Source organism: Cnephaeus nilssonii (genome assembly GCF_951640355.1).
Source record: "Cnephaeus nilssonii genome assembly, chromosome: 22".
NCBI classification, from domain to species: Eukaryota; Metazoa; Chordata; class Mammalia; order Chiroptera; family Vespertilionidae; genus Cnephaeus; species Cnephaeus nilssonii.
Genome location: NC_137093.1, coordinates 3,918,901 through 3,941,720, shown reverse-complemented (window position 1 = coordinate 3,941,720; position 22,820 = coordinate 3,918,901). Strand labels below are relative to the sequence as shown.

Below are 22,820 nucleotides of genomic sequence, written 5' to 3'. Positions count from 1 at the left end.
ACCGTCGCTTCTCTGCAGCACGCGAGGGCTCAGCTCGCCCCGCACGAGCCCCGCACCGGCAGCTTTGCTTTCTGAGGTTTTAGTTGCCTGCAGTCAACTCTGGTCCAAAAGTATTGTTAAGTGTCCAAAAGGACATTTCTTCAAAAAGTTATACGAAGGTGCTAAGTATTATCCTTCGCCATTGGAAACGAAAACCAGGGAGATGCCACCGCTCACCCCCCGGGCGGCTGGAATGAAAGAGACAGGTGCGTTTTGGTGAAGATGTGGAGGAACTGGAACCCTCGGAATTGCTGGTGGAATGTCACATGGGGCAGCTGCCTTGGAAACCAGTTTGGCACAGACCTCCCATGTGACCCGGCAATCCCACTCCTAGGAGCACGCGCAAGAGAAATGAAAGCATACGTCTACACAGACACGTGTACCTGGGTGTTCACAGCAGCATTCGTCATAATTGCCCCAAACGTGGAAACAACCTAGATACCCACCAGCTGATAAATGGATAATGAAACACCGCACATCCATACAATGGGGGACTAGCTGGCAATCACCAGAAGTGACGTGCCGATACGTGCATGAACATACATGTGTACATTCAACACGGATGAGCCTTGAAAACATGACGCGAAGGGGAAAAAGCCCGACGACAGGCCACTTTACGGGGGAAGGGAATGGCACGTGTTACCATACACAGGACGCCGCTTCCAAGAAACTGTGCTAGCATCTTTGTGTAAGATTTATGTTTCAAGGCTTTGTTACAGGTGGAGAGCAGGAGCGGGCAACTCTGGCCTGCTGCCTGCTTTTGTAAATAAAGTTTTATTGGCACACAGCCATGCCCCTTCCTGTCCCTGGGGCTGGGACAGCTCTGACGCTGTGGTTACAGTGAGACCCAAGCTCTTTACAGGAAACGCTGGCCAACTTCTGCTGTCGAGGAAGACAGTTCAGCTCGTACGTTGATCTTATCTTTGCGATCTTGCTGAATTCTTATTCTCTTGGGGTTTCTATGCAGCTAGTTTTACTTCTTGCTGATCCTGTGACTTGGTATTTATGTTCCCTGTCTTACTGAGCCGGCCAGGACTCTGCAGTGTGGATGGAGGCAGTGACGGGTCTCTGTCATCCTCGGATGTCATCACCCCACGGGCGGCCTGTGGCGGATGGTGGTTGGACGCTGTAGCAGATGAGGGAGTTGCCTGCCTAGTTTGTATTTGTTAATGGGGAGGGGGCTGACGCCATCGGCCCTGCCCTGCGTTTCCGACCTCTGTCCTCTCCCAGCGTCCCCACGGCAGGGGCCCGGCCTGCCCTCCACCCCAGGCTGCATAATTGCATCTGCTGCCTGACCAGAGGTTTGTTTTTAATGCTATTGGGATTTTAAATTGCTTTGTTTCTTCCGTATTTTATTAGTGCGAGTGGAAGCAGCTGCACCTGCAGGAATGCTCACGGGGCAGCGGCTGCAGCCTGTCAGGGTCAAGGACAGGGTCAGGGTCGCCGTGGAGGGCGGGCGAGGCCTGGCAGTGGGGAGAAGGGCGCTCCCTGAGCTGGGGTTAGCAAGCCCTTCGAAGCTGCTCGGGGAGAGGGGTCGGGAAGCTCTTGTCCCCTGTGGGTATGGGTGTGGGGAGGGGTCTCCCACCACCTGGGGGTGGGGGCAAAGTGTTTGAGTCGGCACCAGGCCCCGAGATGGCCAGTTACTCACTTGCCTGAGACCATGCCCACGACCCAGGCAGGGCGCAGCCAGAATCTGACCCCCAGACCACTGTGATCTCAAAGCCTGTGCCCTGCAGGCTCTTCGGGGGGGGGGGGGGGGGGGGCAGAGCGGGCACCTACCCGCACCCACAGAGGCGCAGCCTGCAGCGCAGAGAGGCGGCACGGCTCACACGAGGTGTGGCAGAGTGTCCTGGGGGCGTGGCCTCAGCTCCCCCTGCTTGGATGGCAGGTCCCCGAGTACGGCCCTGCCCCCATGTGCCTCTCTGAAGCTCTCTGCACAGCCCGTACTTTTAGCAGCTCATGACAAGACTCCAAGTTTATGAATCAACATCACGATGAGAAAGTCAAGTATTTATTAGTGGGTCCTGAGCAGCTGTCCGGGGTGAGCAGGTGCCGTGTGGAACCCAGGGACGCCGGGAGCTGAGGCGGGGGGGGGGGGGGGAGTGGGGGGAACACCTCCCTCCCCGACACTTCTCCTTTCTTCTTTCCCAGGTCACTTTCTCCCACCACCTGGGACAGGCCATGACCCACACTCCTGGCCACAGAGCCGGCCCGGCCCTGCCGCTCCTCCGCCGGCCTGACCTCAGATCCTGGCGGTGAGCTGCGGCCATTGCTGGTTTGCTAGTCACGTTCAGGGCTCTGTGGTGGCCGTTCCTGTGCAGCCCTGAGGAGTTCGGCTGCTCTGACCCCATTTTACAGGAAGAGGAGGGAGGCGGGCCTCGGGCTGGGCCAGGTCTCCCCTCCCTGGGCTTCGACATTGTCCTCACAGATGGTCAGAGCTGGAGGCCTCTTAGTCCATCTGGCCTGACCCTTGACTTTACAGCTTAGGAACCCAGGCCCCACACGCTGACCCACCCGGCCCCGTCCTGAAACCTGGGGCCTGACTGCCCGGGAGGAAAGGGCAGGGGCCTCCCTGCCAGCTGTGCAGGCCTGCCTGGCGCAGGCGCCCGGTTCAATGGCTGACCTCCCTCCCCGCCTCCCTCTCCCGTGCGCTCCCATTGCGGCTGAGTCAGCGCCTTGGCCAACAAGGGCAAAGATGCAGGGGAAGCAGGCGCCCCCCTGGCCTCCCTCGTTAGGCCGCGGAGCAGGAAGGCGCCAGGTCATCATGCCCGTCCTGCCTCCAGCAGAGGGCAAGGCAGGAACCCTGGCAGCGGGACAGTAGCATCAAAGGTCAAAGTGCACAGATCCTGTGAGCTAGCAAGTCCGTTCTGGGGTAATTTTTTGCACAGACTCACACACAGAGGTGTTCATTACAACACTGTTCCCCACAGCGAGGGACAGGAACAGCCTCGGTGTCCACCGACGGGGCGGCGGCAGCTGCTCCCGCTCTCTGCTTGTACAGCCGCAGCCATTAGGAGGATGAGGCGCCTTCCTGTCAGGCGGGGAGCAATCCGGAGATAGGCGAGTATTGGTGAGGAAACCAGCCAGGAGCTGAGAGCACAGGTGAGAATGTTTATGTAAGAAGTACTTATTGCCCCTCACCATGCATGTTTTTCAGGAGGGCATTTTTTTCTTTAAATCCTCACCCAAGGATATGTTTCTATTGGCTTTTAGAGAAACGGACAGACGTCACTGTGAGAGAAACATACCCGCCCTGACGAGGAATCGAACCCGCAGCCTCGGGGCAGGGGATGGCGCCTCGGCCAGGGCTGCAGGGCGCCTGGGGAGCGGCGGACACTGGTGTGCTGGGGAGGAGAGCGATGTTGACAGTAAGTGCTCTGCTCTGAACTGGGTGCCACGGACCACCACAACTTCATAAACGGCAATGACTGCGCCCCCTGGAGGCCACAGGAGTGAAGGGGGCGTGCGTGCGTGGAAAACACATTTCCCCGAAGCTGAAGGCCCCCCAGGTTACCTGTCATTGTTCTGTTTGATGAGGCAGACAGCCAGTTCTCTAAACCCCTATTCCTGAAAGCACTCCGCCAGAGGGCACCCCCTTCTCTTCCTGGGGACACCCTGACAGCGACATGGGATGAAAGCACCAATTCCGACATTGAGAAAACCAGGAGAGAGCTAACCCCTGAACCAACAAACAGAGCGCAGAGGGGAGGGTGCCCAGTGGAGATACGTGGGGCTAGGGAGGAAGCGAGGGAGGGTGTGTGGCCGGAGATTTCAGAGCCCGCACTCCCCAAATGTGAGGGACACCCCTGGCGTACAGAACCCCCACCCCGTCTTTGCAGCAGTGAAACTGGGGTGCGTCCGCTGGCAGAGCTGCCCCACTGGGTTCCGAAGAGCAAAGGAGCGCGCTAAGAGACCACACAGTCTCGGCACAGGCGGGACCTGCTTGCTCTGAGGCAGCTGGGGGGACGCTGGGCTGGGGGAACCCTCTCCTCCAGAGACAGCTCATCCAAGCGGCCCAGCACAGGCCCCGGTGAGGACATACCAGAAAAGCGAGGAAAGGCGGCAGATAAGTGAAGTAGTGGCTGGCAAAGCACTTCCCATCAGAAGAGAGAGAGATTACGGCCAAATATTTCATTGTGAAGAGGGAAATGCAGGAACAGCCGTTTCTGTGAAGCAAAACCACAGAGCAGACCTGCAAGAGCAGAGGAAAGTCTCACTGTGAAAGCAAAAGGCGGCGAGCGCGAGGAGGGAAAGGCAGCAAATGAAATGACTTAGAAAGGCTTCATCGGAGGAGGCTGCGGAGGGAAGGTGGGCAGGAAGACAGCCGCCCTGCTGAACTGGGGTCCCCGAAGGAGGAAGGGGAGGCAGGGCAACCTCGGACCTGTCTGCCGAAAGGGCGCGGGCCTGCGCTCCGGGAAATCAGACGTGCATGGCCCATCCGGGACACGTGCCGGGGAAGGAATGGCATGAGGGAGGCAGAGACCACAATGAAACTTAAGAGGGAAGCCAGGCCTCAGCTTCCCCATGGCAGCACTCAGAACAAGGTCTGCAGAAATCCTCAAGGGAACAGAGTGACCGGTGACTTTCACTCACCGGAGTAGGAAGGCGACAGACGGGCCGTCCCGACTGCTGGGGACTCCGGGAGGCTGTGCGCAAGAGGCCTGAGGCCGCAGACTCGAGGCCAGCTTCCGGATGATGGAGACTAAGGCAGAGGAACTGGTGGTGAGCACGGACCCTGCTCACCGCAGGCAGACTGAACAGCTGTGGTGCTGTAGCCAGATGCTAACATCACAAGCCCCAGGAACGAGGAATGGCATCCCTCATGACAGAGGGACAGGGGTGTCAGCACACAGGTGCCTCTTCGTTAACAGCTGGGGTCAGAGGCCATCATTTAAAGCTGACGTCAGGTAACAGAGGGTGAAATGTAGAAGGAAAAAGAAAACACAGCTGACCCTTGAACAACACAGGAGTTAGGGGTGCCGATCCCCCACACACAGTAAAAAATCCACATAAAACTTTTGACTCCCCCAAAACCTAACTATCAATAGCCGGCTGCTGACCAGAAGCCTTACCGATAACATACACAGCTGATTAATATGTATTTTGTATGTTATATGCATTCCATACTGTATTCTTACAATAAAGCAAGCTAGAGAAAAGAAAATGTTACTAAGGAAATCATAAGGATGAGAAAATACATTTACGGTACTGTACGTATTTATTTTAAAAAATCCACATGTAAGTGGACCAATGTACTTCAAACCTGTGTTGTTCAAGCATCAACTGCACACTAATTTCAACATTTTATTCATCTTAGGGAAAGTAATAGATACTGTTCCAAAGAAATAGAAAGTCAGGGTATCATTTAAAGTTACACCGACAGAACAAAACCACACCAACCTTCCTCATGATTAGTGGGTGCACAGAATAAAGCCGGGAACACAGATCACTTAGGGAAAGACTTTTGAAAGCAATTACAGCAAAGCACAAAATGAACTACGATGAGGTATCTGTCATACCAATACATGTAAATGGGCTAAGCTCTCAAAAAATGTTAAAGGCATTCAGATGGAATCGCAAAGCTTAATCCAACTCTATAGTGTATGAGTCACACCTCAGCAAAGTAATTCAGAAAGGCTGAGATACAAGGACCGGCCAAGGTTTTAAGAAAAATGTGAATTAAAAGAGCAGAGGTGACTATCTGAACGGATGAAATTGAACCTGCCCCCAAGGTATTAAATACAGTAAAGAAAGATGCAAGTCACTATGAAGATTTAAGGTATTAATATCCATGTGTTAAATAACACTGCATCGCCATTCATCAGGCCGAAGCTGTAGGTGCCACAAGAAGAAATAGACTGGAACACATTAGCAGTGGGCATCTAATTCATTTCTCTCTCCGTGACAGGTAACTAAGGGTATAGAAGACCTAACTAACATAAGTAATGGGGTGGATATAATTGGTACACACCAGACTCTGAATCCTGAAAACAGAGCCACATCTTCTTTTCCCCATAAATAAAGTGTCAAAACTCACAAAAAATGACCATAGAGTATATTGCAAAGAAAACTTTGATCATCCTATCTAATAAAACAGTAATATGCAAATTGACCGCACCTTCGCTACACCCATAAGCCACGCCCACCGGCCACGCCCACCGGCCACGCCCACCGGCACATGCCCACCGGCCACGCCCACCGGCCAACCAGGAGCAAATATACACGTTAAACCAGCAAAGATGGCGGGGGGAAAGGGCAGCACCCATGTCAGTGAGATCCAAGCCATGATGGTGGACCAGGGCAGGCGGCGTGGGTTAAGGCCGGCAGCCGCCTGCCCAGGTCCGCCATCCCCAATCGCGGACCTGGGCAGGCGGCGTGGGTTAAGGCCGGCAGCCGCCTGCCCAGGTCCGCCATCCCCGATCGCGGACCTGGGCAGGCGGCGTGGGTTCACGCCGGCTGCCGCCTGCCCAGGTCCGCCATCCCCGATCGCGGACCAGGGCAGGCGGCGTGGGTTCACGCCCGCTGCCGCCTGCCCAGGTCCGCCATCCCCGATCGCGGACCAGGGCAGGCGGCGTGGGTTCACGCCCGCTGCCGCCTGCCCAGGTCCGCCATCCCCGATCGCGGACCTGGGCAGGCGGCGTGGGTTAAGGCCGGCAGCCGCCTGCCCAGGTCCGCCATCCCCGATCGCGGACCTGGGCAGGCGGCGTGGGTTAAGGCCGGCAGCCGCCTGCCCAGGTCCGCCATCCCCGATCGCGGACCTGGGCAGGCGGCGTGGGTTAAGGCCGGCAGCCGCCTGCCCAGGTCCGCCATCCCCGATCGCGGACCAGGGCAGGCGGCGTGGGTTCACGCCCACTGCCGCCTGCCCAGGTCCGCCATCCCCGATCGCGGACCAGGGCAGGCGGCGTGGGTTCACGCCCGCTGCCGCCTGCCCAGGTCCGCCATCCCCGATCGCGGACCTGGGCAGGCGGCGTGGGTTAAGGCCGGCAGCCGCCTGCCCAGGTCCGCCATCCCCGATCGCGGACCTGGGCAGGCGGCGTGGGTTCACGCCGGCAGCCGCCTGCCCAGGTTCGCCATCCCCGATCGCGGACCTGGGCAGGCGGCGTGGGTTAAGGCCGGCAGCCGCCTGCCCAGGTCCGCCATCCCCGATCGCGGACCTGGGCAGGCGGCGTGGGTTAAGGCCGGCAGCCGGCTGCCCAGGTCCACGATCACAGATCACGGACCAGGACAGCTGCCTGCCCAGGTCCATCACTGATCTCAGAGCTGGGCAGGCAGCGTGGGTTAAGGCCTGCAGCCGCCTGCCCAGGTCCATGATGAGGGATCACGGACCAGGGAAGGCAGCGAGGGTTAGCGCCCGTAGCTGCCTGCCCAGGTCCGCCATCACCGATCTCGGACGAGGGCAGGCAGCTTGGGTTAGCGCCCACAGCCGCCTGACCAGGTCCTGGATAAGGGCTTCGAGTCAGCCATTGCCAGTGGCAGCTGACTTAAAGCCCCTATCAGGGATCATGGACCAGGTCAGGCAGCGTGGGTTAAAGCCCACAGCCGGCTGCCCAGGTCCGTGATCACCGATCTCAGAGCAGGGCAGGCAGCGTGGGTTAAAGCCTGCAGCAGGCTGCCCAGGTCCACGATCATGGATCACAGACCATGGCAGGCGTCATGGGTTAGCACCCGCAGAGGCCTGCCCAGGTACCGGATCACGGATCCAGGTGGCGTGGGTTAGCACCCACAGCCGCCTGACCAAGTCCCCGATAGGGACTTGGAGTCTAGCATAAGGAAAAGAATAGTCAGCAAAAGCAGGAGACAAGGTTTCATAAGTTCTCCCCCAGGTCACCACTGTTCTCTTATACATTTTAAGTATCCCAGACTTTGCATGATGGGATTTGATTTGAATTATGCCTGATAGAGATTTCATGACATGAATTGTAGGCTCATTCTTTCTTTTTGTGGTTGCCTGACTGAGAAAGGCCTTGGAATGAGAGAAGGCACTTTTATTTTCCTTTTTCATTCTTTAGAGGCTGAGGAATTACAGTTATATGAAGAAGTTAGTGAGAGAATGAAAGTCTCATGCTGTATTATTCTGTAAGTTTTATCATGTGGACTATCAAAAACTTGGTGGGATCCTTTTCAAGAGGTGTTACAAAAATTATGTTGAAATTAACATTCAAGAGTAAAAGGAGAGAAGTGAGTGGTGGGTAAAGGAAAGAACTTTGTCCTAGAAACCAAATAGAAGCCACATAAACCTTCAGATTCTTACTCATTGTGCTTTGGAGGTATCCTATCTAATGAAAGAGTAATATACAGATTGATCATCACTGCAACACACAATATAGCTGCCCCCATGTGGTCAAAGATCCTGCCCCCATGTGGACACAAGATGGCCACCACAAGATGGCCAGCAGGAGAGGGCAGTTGGGAGGCACCCAGCCTGCAAGGGAGGGCAGTTGAGAAGGACTAGGCCTGCAAGGGAGGGCAGTTGGAGGTGATCAACCCTGCAGGAGAGGGCAGTTAGGGGTGACCAGGCCGGCAGAGGAGGGAAGTTGGGGGCAAACAGGCTGGCAGCAGAGTGGTTAGGGGCAATCAGGAAGGCAGGCAGGCAAGCAGTTGGGAGCCAGCAGTCCTGGATTGTGAGAGGGATGTTCGACTGCCCGTTTAGGCCCGATCCCACCAGGATCGGGCCTAAACGGGCAGTCGGACATCCCTTGAGGGGTCCCATATTGGAGAGGGTACAGGCTGGGCTGAGGGACAACCCCCCTCCGTGCACGAATTTCGTGCACCGGGCCTCTAGTCCTATATAATAATCCTATCTAATAAAAGAGTAATATGCAAATTGACCATACCTCCGCCATACCCACAAGCCATGCCCACCAGCCAATCAGGAGCAAATATGCAAATAAACCCAACCAAGATGGCTGAGGCCATGGAGAGCAGGAGGGAGGCTTGGGTTTCCCTGGCGATGGAGGAAGCCAAGCTTTCCACCTGCCCTTGCCGGCCCAGGCCTCTGCTTAAGGCTACAAAGTTTCAATTATAGAAGGTAAATAATCCCAACAGAAATGGCTGCGGCCACGGAGCAAGCAGAAGGCTTGGCTCCGCTCCAGGCTATGAAGTTTCAATTGTAGAAGATACATAAATCCCAGATACCAGAGCCTCCGCTTGGGTCGCCGGGGGGCGTGGCCGGCCTACAAACCACCACAGGCCCCTCGTCCAGGCCACCCCACGCCCCAAGGGAACCCCCACCCTGATCCGGGACACCCTTCAGGGCAAACCAGCTGGCCCCCACCCATGCACCAGGCCTCTATCCTATCTAATAAAAGAGTAATATGCAGATTGACCATCACTCCAACACACAAGATGGCTGCCCCCATGTGGTCAAAGATCCTGCCCCCATGTGGACACAAGATGGCCACCACAAGATGGCCAGCAGGGGAGGGCAGTTGGGAGGGACCAGACCTACAGGGAAGGGCAGTTGGGGGGGACCCAGGCCTGCAGGGGAGGGCAGTTAGGGGTGACCAGGCCTGCAGGGGAGGGCAGTTAGGGGTGACCAGGCCTGCAGGGGAGGGCAGTTAGGGGCAAATAGGCCAGCAGGGGAGCAGTTAGGCATCAATCAGGCTAGCAGGGGAGTGGTTAGGGGGTGATCAGGCTGGCAGGCAGAAGTGGTTAGGGGCAATCAGGAAGGCAGGCAGGTGAGCAGTTGGGAGCCAGCAGTCCTGGATTGTGAGAGGGATATCCGACTGCCCTCAAGGGGTCCCAGATTGGAGAGGGTGCAGGCTGGGCTGAGGGACACCCCGCCCCCCCCCCCCCCGTTCATGAATTTCGTGCACCAGGCCTCTAGTCCTATATAATAAAAGGGTAATATGCAAATTGACCCTGATGGTGGAACAACCAGGAACGACTGGTCATTATGATGCGCACTGACCACCAGGGGGCAGATGCTCAATGCAGGAGCTGCCCCTGGTGGTCAGTGTGCTCCCACAGGGGGAGCTCTGCTCAGCCACAAGCCGGCTGTGAGTGCAGTGGTGGAGGCGGGAGCCTCTCCTGCCTCCTCGGCAGCGCTAAGGATGTCCGACTGCGGCTTAGGCCTGCTCCCTGGGGAGTGGGTCTAAGCTGGCAGGTGGACATCCCCTTAGGGCTCCCAGGTTGCCAGAGGGATGTCTGACTGCCAGCTTAGGCCCGCTCCCCCAGGGAGCGGGCCTAAGCCAGCAGGTGGACATCCCCCAAGGAGTCCCGGACTGTGAGAGGGCGCAGGCTGGGCTGAGGGACCCTCCTGAGTGCACGAATTTTCATGCACCGGGCTCTAGTAATGCAATAAAACAAGAAAAAACAAAACACAAAAGCACCTACTATCTGGGTGGAAAAATGGAACTCAACTGAGCCTTAGGTCAAAGAAGAAATCAAACCCAAATGATAAAATATCTAGAGAAAAGACTACACATTAGAACCTATAGAAGATAGCTAAAGCAGTGTTCAGAGCATTCAAAGCCTTAATTTTTCCTTGTTTATCAATATAAAGATTTAAGCTTCTAAATAAATTAAAAAACAAGGAAAGTAGGAAGATTTTAATAAAGATAAAGGCATAAATTAATGAATTGGAAACCAGAAAGGGGTGATTACTAATAAATCCTAAATATGGCTCTTTGGGACAAGGAGGCAAATAACCTCATTAGCTAACTAACCTAATCAGAAAAAAAAAAGGGCACAAAATACACAATTTCAGAAATAAGGGTGAGTTCATCGTTTTAAAGGAATTGTAAATTATTTTGTTCAGCCTCATGCAAATAAATTTGAAAACCTGGATGAAATGAATACTTTTCTAGAGGAATATAATTTATCAAACTCATTCAATAAGCAGAACAATTAAAACATAAATTATTACAGAAGAACCAGAGAACATTATCAAAGAGCTATCCACCCACCCAAAATAAACGCACTAGCCAGGACTGTTTAGTGGGAGAGCAGCCAATCTTTTAAGAACAGAGCATCCATTTCTAGTTGAACTGTTGCAAAGCTAGAGAAAGAGGAAAGCCTTCATTCTCTTTACGAACGAGCGTAACACTGACAGCAAAGCCCAACAAAAACTGCTCCAACTAAAGACCACTCTCACTGATGATATTGAGGCAAAACTCCTAAGCAAGAGAGCTAGTCCAAGGCCTGAGTAGTATATTAAAAAGAAATATGCACCATAAGCAAGTGGGACTGAACTAGGAATGCAAGGATGGCTCAATATGAAGAAATCTATATCATTATACATATTAATCAATCACAGGAAATACCCATGTGATCTTCTTCATAGATTTGGTAAACTTCAACTTCCATTCTTGGTTTTTAACATTCTTAATAAAACAAGAATAGATGGACACGTATTTAACATGATATCTGCCCCAATCCAGCATTGTGCTAATGGAGAAATTTTAGAAGCTTCTCATTTTTTAATGAGAAATGGGACTAAGCAAGAACGTGTTATGACCATTTTTATTTTCCATTGTTCCAGGGATAGCAGCCAACCCTATCATACAAGACAAAGAAATTAAGATATAAAACTTCCAAAGTAGGAAGTAAAATTATCATTTGCAAATGATATAGTAGTATAACTGGAAAACCTGAGACTAAATTGAAAACCCATTACAAGCAAAAAATTTCAGGAAGGTGGCAGGAGTCAACAGCCTTTATATAAATAACCTCTGTTTATGAAAGAAAAGACTTGACAAAAAAAAGTTTACCTATCCAGAAATAAACTACAAAAATGTGTAGGATCTAGAGGAAGCAAATATTAGCACATGCCCGAGGGACGCACAAGAAGTCAGAACACAGAGAAAGGTACAGACCATGTTCCTGGAGGGAGAGACACCATCATTGCTCCCTACACTGATTTACAAACTTAATGCAGTCCCAGGGAAAACACAAACAGGGTTTCTGTTCTCACCTAGACAAACGGACTCCATGGTTCAGACAGAAAAGTAAAGAGAAGAGCTCAGGAAATCCCGCGTGGGAGGAGCGTGAAGAACGAGGAATAGCTCGCATCAGCAAGCGTGAAGTGTGTACACTCCAGTTACAACATGGCTGACCCTCGCCACGTGTTGCTAAAGAAAGAAGCCAGTCACAAAGGCCACCTAAGGTAGATTCCCTCCTTGTGAAAGCCCAGAAGAGGGGATCTATAGAGAAGCAAGGGCGGAGGGCCAGGGAGGGACTGCTCGTGGCCAAGACGGGGTTTCTCGTTGAAGTGACAAGATGCTCTAAAATGGACTGTGGCGATGGTTGCAAAATTCTGTAACATCCTAAAAACCCTCACTGTGTGCGCTGCAGATGGGGGGATTGTGTGGTAGGTGAATTACATCCCAGCAGAGATGTTAAAGCATTTAAAATGTATGCTAGCGCTACAATAACTAAGGCAGTACTGCACCGATGCGGATAAACTTTGGATCCACGTCTCGAACTTTCCACCAGAGAAATTACAAAACAATCAGACATCATAGATTTAAAAAATTAAACCATAAAAAAAACTAGAAGAAACCCTGGGGGAGCTGCTTGAAAAACAGAAACTCTCCAATGTCAGCATGAGGAAGGACATTGTAAGTATGACACCAAACCCAGAGGCTACGGAAAAAAGGAAACAATGACAAATTTCACTCCACAAAGAAAATGCCTCCATGGTGGAATCAAAGGCAAATGACAAATGGGGAAAACACCTGCAATTCATAGGACATACAGAGGTCTACAGCAACACTAACAGGAACAACCTAATTGGGAAAACGGACCAAAGAAGCACATAGATAAGGCAGGCAGCAAAGTTACAAATGCACACGCCTGTGACCCAGCATTTCCACTTCTGGAAATTTATCCTGCAGCGCACACCTTCGTGGCGCTCACGCCATTCTTTATCGCTGCACGGTTTAAGCGGCCACGGCTGGGCCTCGTTCTCCTGAAGCGACGGGTCAGGTCATTACGGACCACCCTTGCAGTGCAAAGGGGTGAGGAAGCTGTTGACATGCTGACATACAGGCTGTGTCACTGAGTGGGAAAGCGAGGTGCCGGTCAGTGTGTGACGTGTGCGTGTGCACACACATCTGCTGGGGCGTGCACAGCACAGCTCTCGGAGGGGCACACGAGAAGCTGACAACTCTGGCTGCCTCTGGCAGGAGGTGGCGGGGCGGTGTGGGGGAAGGGAGGTTTTGGTCTGTGCACCCCTTCATCCCTTTTGAATACTGGACCCCAAGAATGTATGCTCTAAAGATAAACACATCTTAAACACGAAGAGAGCAACAGTGTCAGCACAGTGATAACTGGAACTGATCCTGTGCTGTCCGAGAGGTGACAGGGAGGGGCAGGGACGGTGGTGAACTGGAGATGTGTCCCCTTTAAGAGGCAACAGCTCAGTTCTAGCCAATAGCTCTGTCCAGGAACACAGGCCTCTGCCACTGGATCCTCTGTTGTTGTCTCCCCCCCCCCCCCCCAAGAGACACCAGAAGTCCATATTTTTATTCAAATTTCCCCGTTTTTAAATGTTTCCAAATACTTCAAAATTAAAACAAAACACCCAACCCTGGGGTGGCCAGAATAACCAGATCCCTGTCCCAGGGATCACGGAGGACAGATGCCCAGCCCAGCCCGACCTGACACGCCCTCCAGGCCCGAGAGGGCAAGGGCATGCCCAGGTCACCGCGAGTCCGGCGGGCTGGGCCCATTCAGGACCACTTGCTCCACATGATCCCGTTCTGCCAAGCAGGCATGTGACGGTGGCGACACAGACATGGCACACGGCAGCGTCACAGGAGGGGCTGGGGTTGGGGCCACGGCGCTGGTGGTGGTCAGAGAAGGCTGCTAGGAAGTGGCCACACCCCGTGGGAGTTGGCCAGACCAAAGGAGTGGGTGCCACAGCCAGGGCGGGACTCCAGCGGGCAGCACAGCCCGGCAAAGGCCTAGCGGGACACGGCGAGTTCGAGACAGGGTCAGGGAGGGGGGACATGCTGGGGTGTGGGCGGCATGCCCTGCCCAGCAACTGCCCTGCAAAGGCCTGAGACGGGAAAGCTGCCGTGTGCAAACACAGGAAGGCCTGTGGACTCAGAGTGGGCAGAGAAGGGGAGGGGCGGAGGGGGGCGTGCAGGGCGAGGGTGCCCACTCACACTTGCGCAGCTCCAGGCTCTTGCTCGGGCAGGCCAGGTGCTGGCCCGGGGGGTTCTGGGTCCTCTGCAGACAGGCCAGCATGGCTGAACTGGGGCCCGCGGTGCGGCGCGCTCTGTGGCAGGGTCCCTGTGAGAAGGGAGGGGAGGTGCCGTCACACACTGCTCCATGCCCGCAGCCTCCCCCCCCCCCCTCAGCTGGGAGTCCCTGCCCGCAGCCTCCCCTGCCCCACAGACCCGCTGCTCCTCCCCAGACAGCTGGAGTGAGGCCCAGCAGGAGGCTCCTGGGGCTCACGGGAAGGGAGGGGCCAGGCTCCGGAGGATGGATCTCCACCGCGAGGGGCTGGAGCTGACTGCGCAGCCCTGCCCCAGCCCTGCTCAGAGTGCGGCCCCCCCTCCAGGGACCTGCCCCCTCCTCCAGGGACCTGCCCCCCTCCTCCAGGGACCTGCCCCCCTCCTCCAGGGACCTGCCCCCCCCTCCAGGGACCTGCCCCCCCCTCCAGGGACCTGCCCCCCTCCTCCAGGGACCTGCCCCCCCCTCCAGGGACCTGCCCCCCCCCTCCAGGGACCTGCCCCCCCCCCTCCAGGGACCTGCCCCCCTCCTCCAGGGACCTGCCCCCTCCTCCAGGGACCTGCCCCAGCCCTGCTCAGAGTGCGGCCCCCCCTCCAGGGACCTGCCCCCCTCCTCCAGGGACCTGCCCCCCTCCTCCAGGGCTCCCCTGGTGCCCTCAGGCCTCTGGGGGCCTCACCCTCCTCCCCTCCTCCCCTCCTCCCCTCTTCCCCGCCTCCCCTCCTCCCCTCCGCAGGCTGTCCTTCCAGCTCCCTTCCAACCACCTGTGGGCGGACGTGCACACCCCCCTGCAGCCTGGAGCTCACCGGGGCAAAGACCCCATCTGCCATCTTTGGAACCTGCAGGGAGGGGTGCCCAGGAGCTGCAGTGAGTAGCGGGTGCTCTGGTTGACTGAAGGTGGCCTGCCTCGTCTGGGCACTCGCACAGCTCCCGAGGGGAGATGTCTAGGACGGCGCCCTGGGAGGATGAGGGAGGCTCCAGCCCTGACAACGCTGAGCCTGGCCTCAGTCTCAGACCCAGCCCGGAGCCCAGGCGCCCCGAGCAGCTCCCTACCCCACACGGAAGGGCAGGGCCCCCGGGCAGCCCGCAGGCTGGGCAGGTCTCCACAGGAGGCAGCTCACCCAGTCGGACGCCCAGCGTTCACATGGAAACACGCATCTTTCCTCCACAAAATCCACCTTCCCGAGAACCCCGTCCCTGCGGAGCCAGGGGAAGGGTGGGGTTCCCTGTCAGGTCCCTCCCTTCCTCTCTTCCCAGTGGGAGCTGAACCCTGGGCCCCCGATGTCCAACCAGCTCTGGCACCCTGTCCCCACCAGCTCCTATCTACCCGCCCCCCCTCCACACACACACACACACACACACACACACACACGACCCGAGTCCCAGGCAGCCAAGCTGGGCCAGCTCAATCCTCATGCTGGCTTCGAGAAAGAAAAGAAAGAGAGTGTGTGTGTGTGTGTGTGTGTGTGTGTGTGTGTGTGTGGCGGGGGGTGGTATTTAAGGGGAAGAAAAGGAAGTTACTTAATACTAAACAGGTGTCTGGAGCCCACATTCTGCTGCTTTCTCCTAATAATGAAGTATTCATGAGGAAAAGCCTCTTTCACTGCTTTCTTAAGATACTAATTTCACAACAAGCTCCTTGTTACCGCGCAATTATTCCATCCCGCACTTCCCGAGACCGCAGCCGTCCGGCCGGCCTCCGGTAAATGAGAGACAATCACGGAACCACCTTTCATTATGCTCTATTTTACTCTCAGCAAAGGTGCCCTGAAAGAAATGATTTACCCTGAAAGGGACTTTTATTCAGTTTCAAAACCAATTTTCTCCTATTACTGTCTAAAATGAGAGAGAGAGAGAGAGAGAGAGAGAGAGAGAGAGAGAGAGAGAGAGAGAAGGGGCTGATGGGGGAGGGGAGGTGGCTCTCACCCTCCCCCCGCCTCGCCAGCTTTCACGCAGCCACGCAATGAAAGCTGCAGCATCCACCTCCCGCGTCGGTTTCTGGTAATTGTAAATACGCCGTCCCCATCAGGCAGGAATCAGTTTAAAAGGGAAAGAAGTGGGCTTGTCGCAGAGATGAAAGCCCTTCCCTGGGGACCGGGGAGGTGAGTGGGCGGGGGAGCAGGCCTCGATGGGCCCTCAGGACACCCTGACACGTGGGCACCCCGCTCAGACACCGGGTCGTCCGGACACGCCTCCGCACGCACCTCCCCATCCCGCAGACCGCACCCCGCTGTCCGCCCTCAGCCAACCACGTGACACGCCTCCGCGCCCTCCGGCACCCTCTCACGCACACACATGCAGTCCACGGACACAGCCGCGTGCACCCCTGGTGGGTAAGAGGCCTGAGGCCACCCCGCACACGGCCCGCCTCTCCCCACTGCAGCCCAGTGCAGGGTCCTCGTCTTGCCGCCCTGACGCAGGGGCCGGGGGCGGACGGAGCCCTGGGGAAGGCCAGCTGGCTGCAGGGCCACGCCTCGCCCTCCACAGACAGGGAAACCCGGCCAGAAAGCAGCAGCAGCCTGCGGGCCGCCCACAGGGGGGCTGGGCGAGCCGCCCTCTCCCCACTGGCCTGGGCCAGGGAAGAGGGAGGCCCGCGACCGTGTGCCCAAGAAAGCTGGCTGGAGCCTCCGCAGCCGGTGCCCACTGTGTGCCCAGGGCACGGCTGCCCTCTTACACAAGGAGCCCAGCCCCTTTCTGGCCCCACCTCAGTCCCCAGGGCCACGCATCCCAGCATGCTTGGCAGCCGAAACCCAGGCTGGGACTACAGTGGTGCGCAGGGGCGGGCCGCGAGGCTCTGGTCTTCAGAGGGCTCTTACGGCGGATGCCCAGGCAGTTCTGGGAGCCGGAAGGTCACCTGCCCCAACGTGGGGCCACAGAGGATCCCCCTGGAGGCCTCAGCTCAGCTTTTCCAGAGCAGCTGCCTGGATTCACCCCTAACTTCTGGAGTCCCAGCAGGCAGTGCGCTGCAGCCCGAGACTCGGTCTTCACTCGGAGAGGCGGGATTTCTCTGCACCCCAGTTCCCTACCTCCCTGCGCATCCTCCTGTGCCCTGTGGCTGGGCAGGGGCCAGCCATGCCCGAGTGGCCCGCCACGTGTTTCCATCCCACCCATCAGCTACATACAAGACGGAGATCCCTCCTCGGCCTCACCCCTCTCTCTGGCCTCAGAATAGAGCTGACCCTCACGGCTTGGCCTTCCTGCCCCCACAGCTGCCTCTTGTCCCTCCTAAGCCTCCCTCTAGCCTGGCTGCTCACACCTCCGACCACCGCCTGTGCTGGTCCCTCTATCCGACCCATTTAACTCCCTGTCTGCCTCCCTTTCGCCGGGTATCCTCCCTCACAGCCGGTCACACACCGAGCTGTGACGGCCAATTTTCATGTCTGTCTCTCTCCACCGGATTCTGAGTTTCTCAGGGGCAAGGACCAAGTCTTACTTGTTTCTTTCTTCCCAGGGCTTGGCAAAGGGTAACCGTTTAATAAACAGGTGTTGACTGAATGGCTGAACCCATGAATCGGTCATTGTCGGAGGAAGCCCTGAGGCCCAGCGAAGCCAGGGGCTCTGCACAAGGTCACGCAGCAAGCCGGGAACGGACCTGGGCGGACGCCTCGCACACTCAGGGTCCTCCCGAGCCCACCCTGCCCCGCTCTGCTTAGCATCAGCCAGGGACCCTCCTGGGAGTGCTGCTCATTCTGAAGCCCTATCTGCAAATCGGCTGTTTATAAGCACAAGGTCTTTTGTGACTTTAATAATAAAAACGGGGGAGGGTGGGGAAAATGTCGAAAGCCTCAATGATTAGAATGCTTTGGCACCATCCCTGACGTGGGGGCTGATAAGACTCCTTATCTCGGAGGCACCCCTAGGAACAGGTCCCCTCCACCAGATAACGCCCCCAGTTGTCGCTGTGCCCTTTCATAGCTGAGGATTTAGATAAAGGAAATGTGACAGGGGAGCGGGGAGAAGGGGAGGAACTTCCCAGGTCCAAGGAGGAAGTGAGTCTGTGCTGCTATCCTCGGCAGAACAATGCCTGGGAGCAGGGCGTCGAAAGGCTGTCTTTATTTTTATTAAAAGAATGGGGAATTGGGGCCTTTGGCCTGTCTGTCTTTTGTCATCTCCCCTGCCTGTCTGGCTGCAGGGGACTTTAGGGACCCCTCCCCCGCCGCTCCACCAGTGGGAGGGGGCAATTCGAAATAGCAATCCGCACAGGAGGACTAAGAACAGCAGTGAGCAGGTCCTGAGCGCCCAGGTGCCGCAGCCGGGTGCCTCCTGTCACACCTCACGTCCTCCTGGCCGCCCTGCGGGGCTGTTTCCAGCCCCATTGTACAGATAGGGGTGGTCACAGAGAGGGGACGTGATCTGCACGAGGTCCCACAGCTGTTAGGTGGCAGAGATGAGGTGCCAATCTCCCCAGAGGGCCCCCCCCCCCCCCCCCCCGTACAGCCCCACATCCTAGTCGGCTGGGCAGGAAGGAGCAGAAGCAAAGGCCAGCTGCTCCCCAATGCCCACATCTGCTCTAGGGGGGGCTAGAATCACAGAGGAAGGAGGTGAGGGAGGAAGAGGCCACTCACCCCATAAACACTCACAGAGACAGCTGTGGGGCTTGCCCTGGGCAGAGCCGTACTGAGATGAAGAAGCATCGGCCCCGCCTCATTCCCTCCTTCAGGCAGCAAACACTCCCTGAGCGTCTTTTGGGGGCCAGCCCTGTGCCATGCACACCAAAGGGGTTCTAGATGCAACCCCCTTGAGGGATGTCGAATCTTGAGTGGGGATGAGACAGAAAGCTAGGAGAAGGAAAACCTACGGGTGTCCCGCCAAATGGGAACATCCAACCAGCACGGGCTTCCCTCTCCCAAATCTAGCCAACGGGCTTCCGGCCTCTCCCTCGGCCTCCAGCATTTCCCTGCCCGGGTGCACCCCACAGATCAGCAGTCGGCCCCTGGCCGGGCTGGGCCGGCCCCGGAGCGGCAGCATGTGAGTCTATGGGCTCCACAGCAGGTGAGGCTGACCCAGGAAGGTCACGGACTGTTCTCCTCCCAGCACCCCCCCCCCCCGGTGCTGTCCACTCTGGACTCAGTGGCTCCACTCAAGGCCTAAGACCGGCTGTGGCTGGGAGGGGAAGGTCGTGCCAGGCCCTTCCCAGATCCCGTGAGACTCGACGTTGAGAGAGGAAGGCTGGGCACCTGCCCGGCAGCGGCCAACTCCGGGGTTCTGCATGGCTGTGACCTTGAGGACCCCTCTCTCTGGCCCTCTCTGAGTCTCTGTCTCCCTCACCGAGTCTCACTGCGGAGTGGGCCAGCGGATGGTAAGAGGGCCTTCCAGCTTGGATACGGGCATGTTGCCATTTGGTTTTCACACACAATCCAGGGCACTGGCTTCCATGCAAGACACAGGACTAGGTCCTCGGGCCATCGGCACACAAAGGAGGTTCTAGATGCAGTCCGTCCTAGAGGGATTCCGAATCCTGAGTGGGGACGGACAGGAGCTGGAGAAACCCAGCAGGTCACGTAAAGTGCTGGGTAGACTGTCAGGGCTCTGCGTTCCCTAAGAATACGCAAAGGAGATGCCTGCGATTCCCAGGGCTTCACAACCTTTTTTTTTTTTTATAATATATTTTTATTGATCTCAGGGGGGAAGGGAGAGGGAGAAAGAGATAGAAACATCAATGATGAGAGAGAATCATTGATCAGCTGCCTCCTGCATGCCCCCTACTGGAGATCGAGCCCACAACCCGGGCTTGTGCCCTGACCGGGAATCGAACTGTGACCTCTGGTTCACAGGTCAACGCTCAACCACTGAGCCACGTGGGCTGGGCCTCACAACCTTCGTGGAAAGGGGACAGGATACTCCACAGTTCCCACCTCCAGCCCCTGCTGTCCCTGAAGCCTGGTTCTCCTCCACCCCGGCTGGGCACAGGCCTGCCCACGTGCAGGGAAGGATCTGAAGGGGTGGCAGGAGGCCCGAGGCCCAGGCCCAGGGCGGTGAATAAGCACTGGGTTGGGAGCCTGGGACAGCTGGGGTCAGATTCTGGCTATGTGGCCCTCAGACAGTCCCCACTACCCTGAGCCAGGCCAGCAGATAGCCTCAAAAGGCATCGAGGGGCAGTCTACCCAGCACTTTACGTGACCTGCTGGGTTTCTCCAGCTCCTGTCCGTCCCCACTCAGGATTCGGAATCCCTCTAGGACGGACTGCATCTAGAACCTCCTTTGTGTGCCGATGGACCCTTGGCTGGAACAGAAAGGTGGAGGGACCCTTGCCCAGGAGGCCATAGGGAAACTGAGTGAACAGCCAGTCCCTCCCCCAAACAGGAAGATGCACGGTCTGTCTCTTCCTCTCCCGTCTCCATCCCCATCTCTCACTCCACCTGCCTCCCTGTCCTTCTCCTCCTTTCTTGCTGTCGCCTTTCTAGCTCCCTTCCTGACCCCACGTGCTCCCTACCCCTACCCCCACTCTGTCTCCCAGCAAGGCAGCCGGAGGAGAAGCCCGCCCCCACCCTGCTCCCAGCCCAAGGCCTTCCAGGGGACCCTGTTAATAATTAAATGTTAATCTAAAAAGCAATTTGAGCTGCAGCTAGGCAGATCTGGTTAGAGATTACATTAGCATGGAGGAGGCGAGGGTAATTTTCTGTAACCCTTCTCCTGATCTCCCAAGCCCGGAATCTTCAAGGCACCCTGGCTCTGCTGATTAAACTGGCGCAGGGCTTGGCTGTGGATAAGGGGCCTGTGAAAAGTGATTATTTCCCACTGCCATTTGGGCCACAGCACCAGAAGGGGATTTTCACTCTCCTTTTTGAAGGCTGGGGTGGAGGGGGGACAGTGCCCTCTTCAACTGGAGGCCGCATCTACTGCCAAGATTACAGCTGCACCCACCCCCGCAGCCGGAGGTCTCTCAAAGGCAAATCTGGCCACGGAGCACGCCTGGCTCCCTCCGGTCCCAGGTCAGAAACGCCAGCCTCTGGCCCAGGAGACACCCCTCCATCTGGTCCTCACTCACTGTTCCTAGCACCTCATCTGGCCCAGCCCTGGGCGAGGCACAGGAGCCACAGATGCTGGTCGTTATGGGCTGCAGGGGAGACCAAAACTTGAACCGACAATCATGAACTCTGGGTAGCAGGCAGCAGAGTCCGGAGGCGGCATCCCTCAGACGCACCTCTCACCACCACCTGCTGGCCTTTGCCCTCACAGTCCCTTCCGCTTGAAATTCTACTCTCCTTTCAAGTGAAGTCCAGGCCCCTTGAGGGCTTCTCTGAGACATACTGGGTGCTTAATAAATGTCTCATGAATAATCGAATGAATGGGGCTCCCCGCGTGGCTCTCCCCGATCCTCCTCCGTGGGTTCACGGTGCTCTGACCAGTGCCCGTGCGTAGTAGGCCCTTAGGAAACCGGCTCGCGAAGGGAAGGAAAGGCGAGAGGCTGGCCCAGGGAGGCAGAGCAAGCCGGGGCTGGGGAAGTGTCCAGGGGAGCACAGAGCTGCCATCTGGGGTGGCTGTTTGCTCAGGCCCTTCAGCACCACGGCCAGCTCCCAGCGCACGTGCCCAGGAGAAAGGGGCGGGGCCGAGCCTGGGAGTGTAGTGACGTCAGTCGCCTTGGGAACTAACCATGATGTCGCTGCCCCGGGCAGCACTCCAACCTCTGGCGAGGACATGACAAATTAAGCAACTACTGTGTGCTGGGGCCTGTGCTAGAGGCTGAGGCAGTGACAGATCTGACGGGGAAGGGAGGGGTCACAGGGGCAATTACAAGGCAGGGTAACAAGCCATAATGGGGCCACCCGACCTTCTCCAGGGGTGTCAAGACGAAAGCACAGCCCTGCTGCCTCGTAAGGAAGCCAGTGTTGTGTCCCGGGCTTTGGAGCCAGGCGCCTGAACTTCATCTCTTAACTAAACCCCAGCTTTATCCCTTAATCCCGTGACCCTGGGCAAATCCCTCCATCTCTCTGAGCCTCAGTTTCCTCCTTACCACGCATTAGTACAAATGAAGTCCAGGTTCACAGTTGCTACTCCCTCAGTGGTAGCCATTGTTAAGGTTTAGGATTCTTATCCACAGGCAGGTAGGAAGGAAACAGCCAAGAGAAGACGGCGGGGGAGGGGTCCCGAGCACAGGCAAGTGTGCGGAGATGAAAGACACTGTTGTGTGTGGAGAACGTGAAGCAGCTGCTGGAGAAGATACCTCTTGGTGAGCAATTGACAACACCCCTTCTGAGTGAGGCCAGGCAGAGCCACCGGGCAGAGAGGACGGGGCAAGGACCCCAACCTCACGGTGAGAGGCAAACCACTTCCTGTGGACAAGTGCTGGTTCCGGCAGGGAGAGGCTCAGAAGGTCTTGGTGTAGGGCGGGGGGGCAGGGAAGTGGAGACGGGGGTGGGGGGTGGGGGGGTCAGGGGGACAAGAAGGCCCAGAGGCTCTGAAATCCAGGAGCCGAGGGAAGCAGGGAGCTTTTTTGGGGGGTGGGGGTCGGATCAGTCTAGCCAGCCCTCCAGCAGGTCCTGTCAGAGACTCTTCCACGAGAGACCCCTGTTCCGACCATGTGCCCTGTCCCCTCCCCGCTCCCATGGCCCCTGCACACACGCCCCGCCCCCCGCAGTGGCCAGGCTGAGCTTTTCCACGTG

The 22,820-nt window shown here is 56.8% G+C and overlaps 1 protein-coding gene across 1 annotated transcript in view; it reads right to left on the bottom strand.

Moving 5' to 3' along the window:
* FAM222A (family with sequence similarity 222 member A) overlaps positions 1 to 22,820 on the bottom strand; it is a 53,530-nt gene that overhangs the window by 10,811 nt on the left and 19,899 nt on the right. The window contains exon 2 of the mRNA XM_079762856.1: positions 14,151 to 14,277. Coding sequence (XP_079618982.1) covers positions 14,151 to 14,232 — 82 coding nt within the window. The 5' untranslated portion in view covers positions 14,233 to 14,277. The remainder of the gene's footprint in view (positions 1 to 14,150; positions 14,278 to 22,820) is intronic.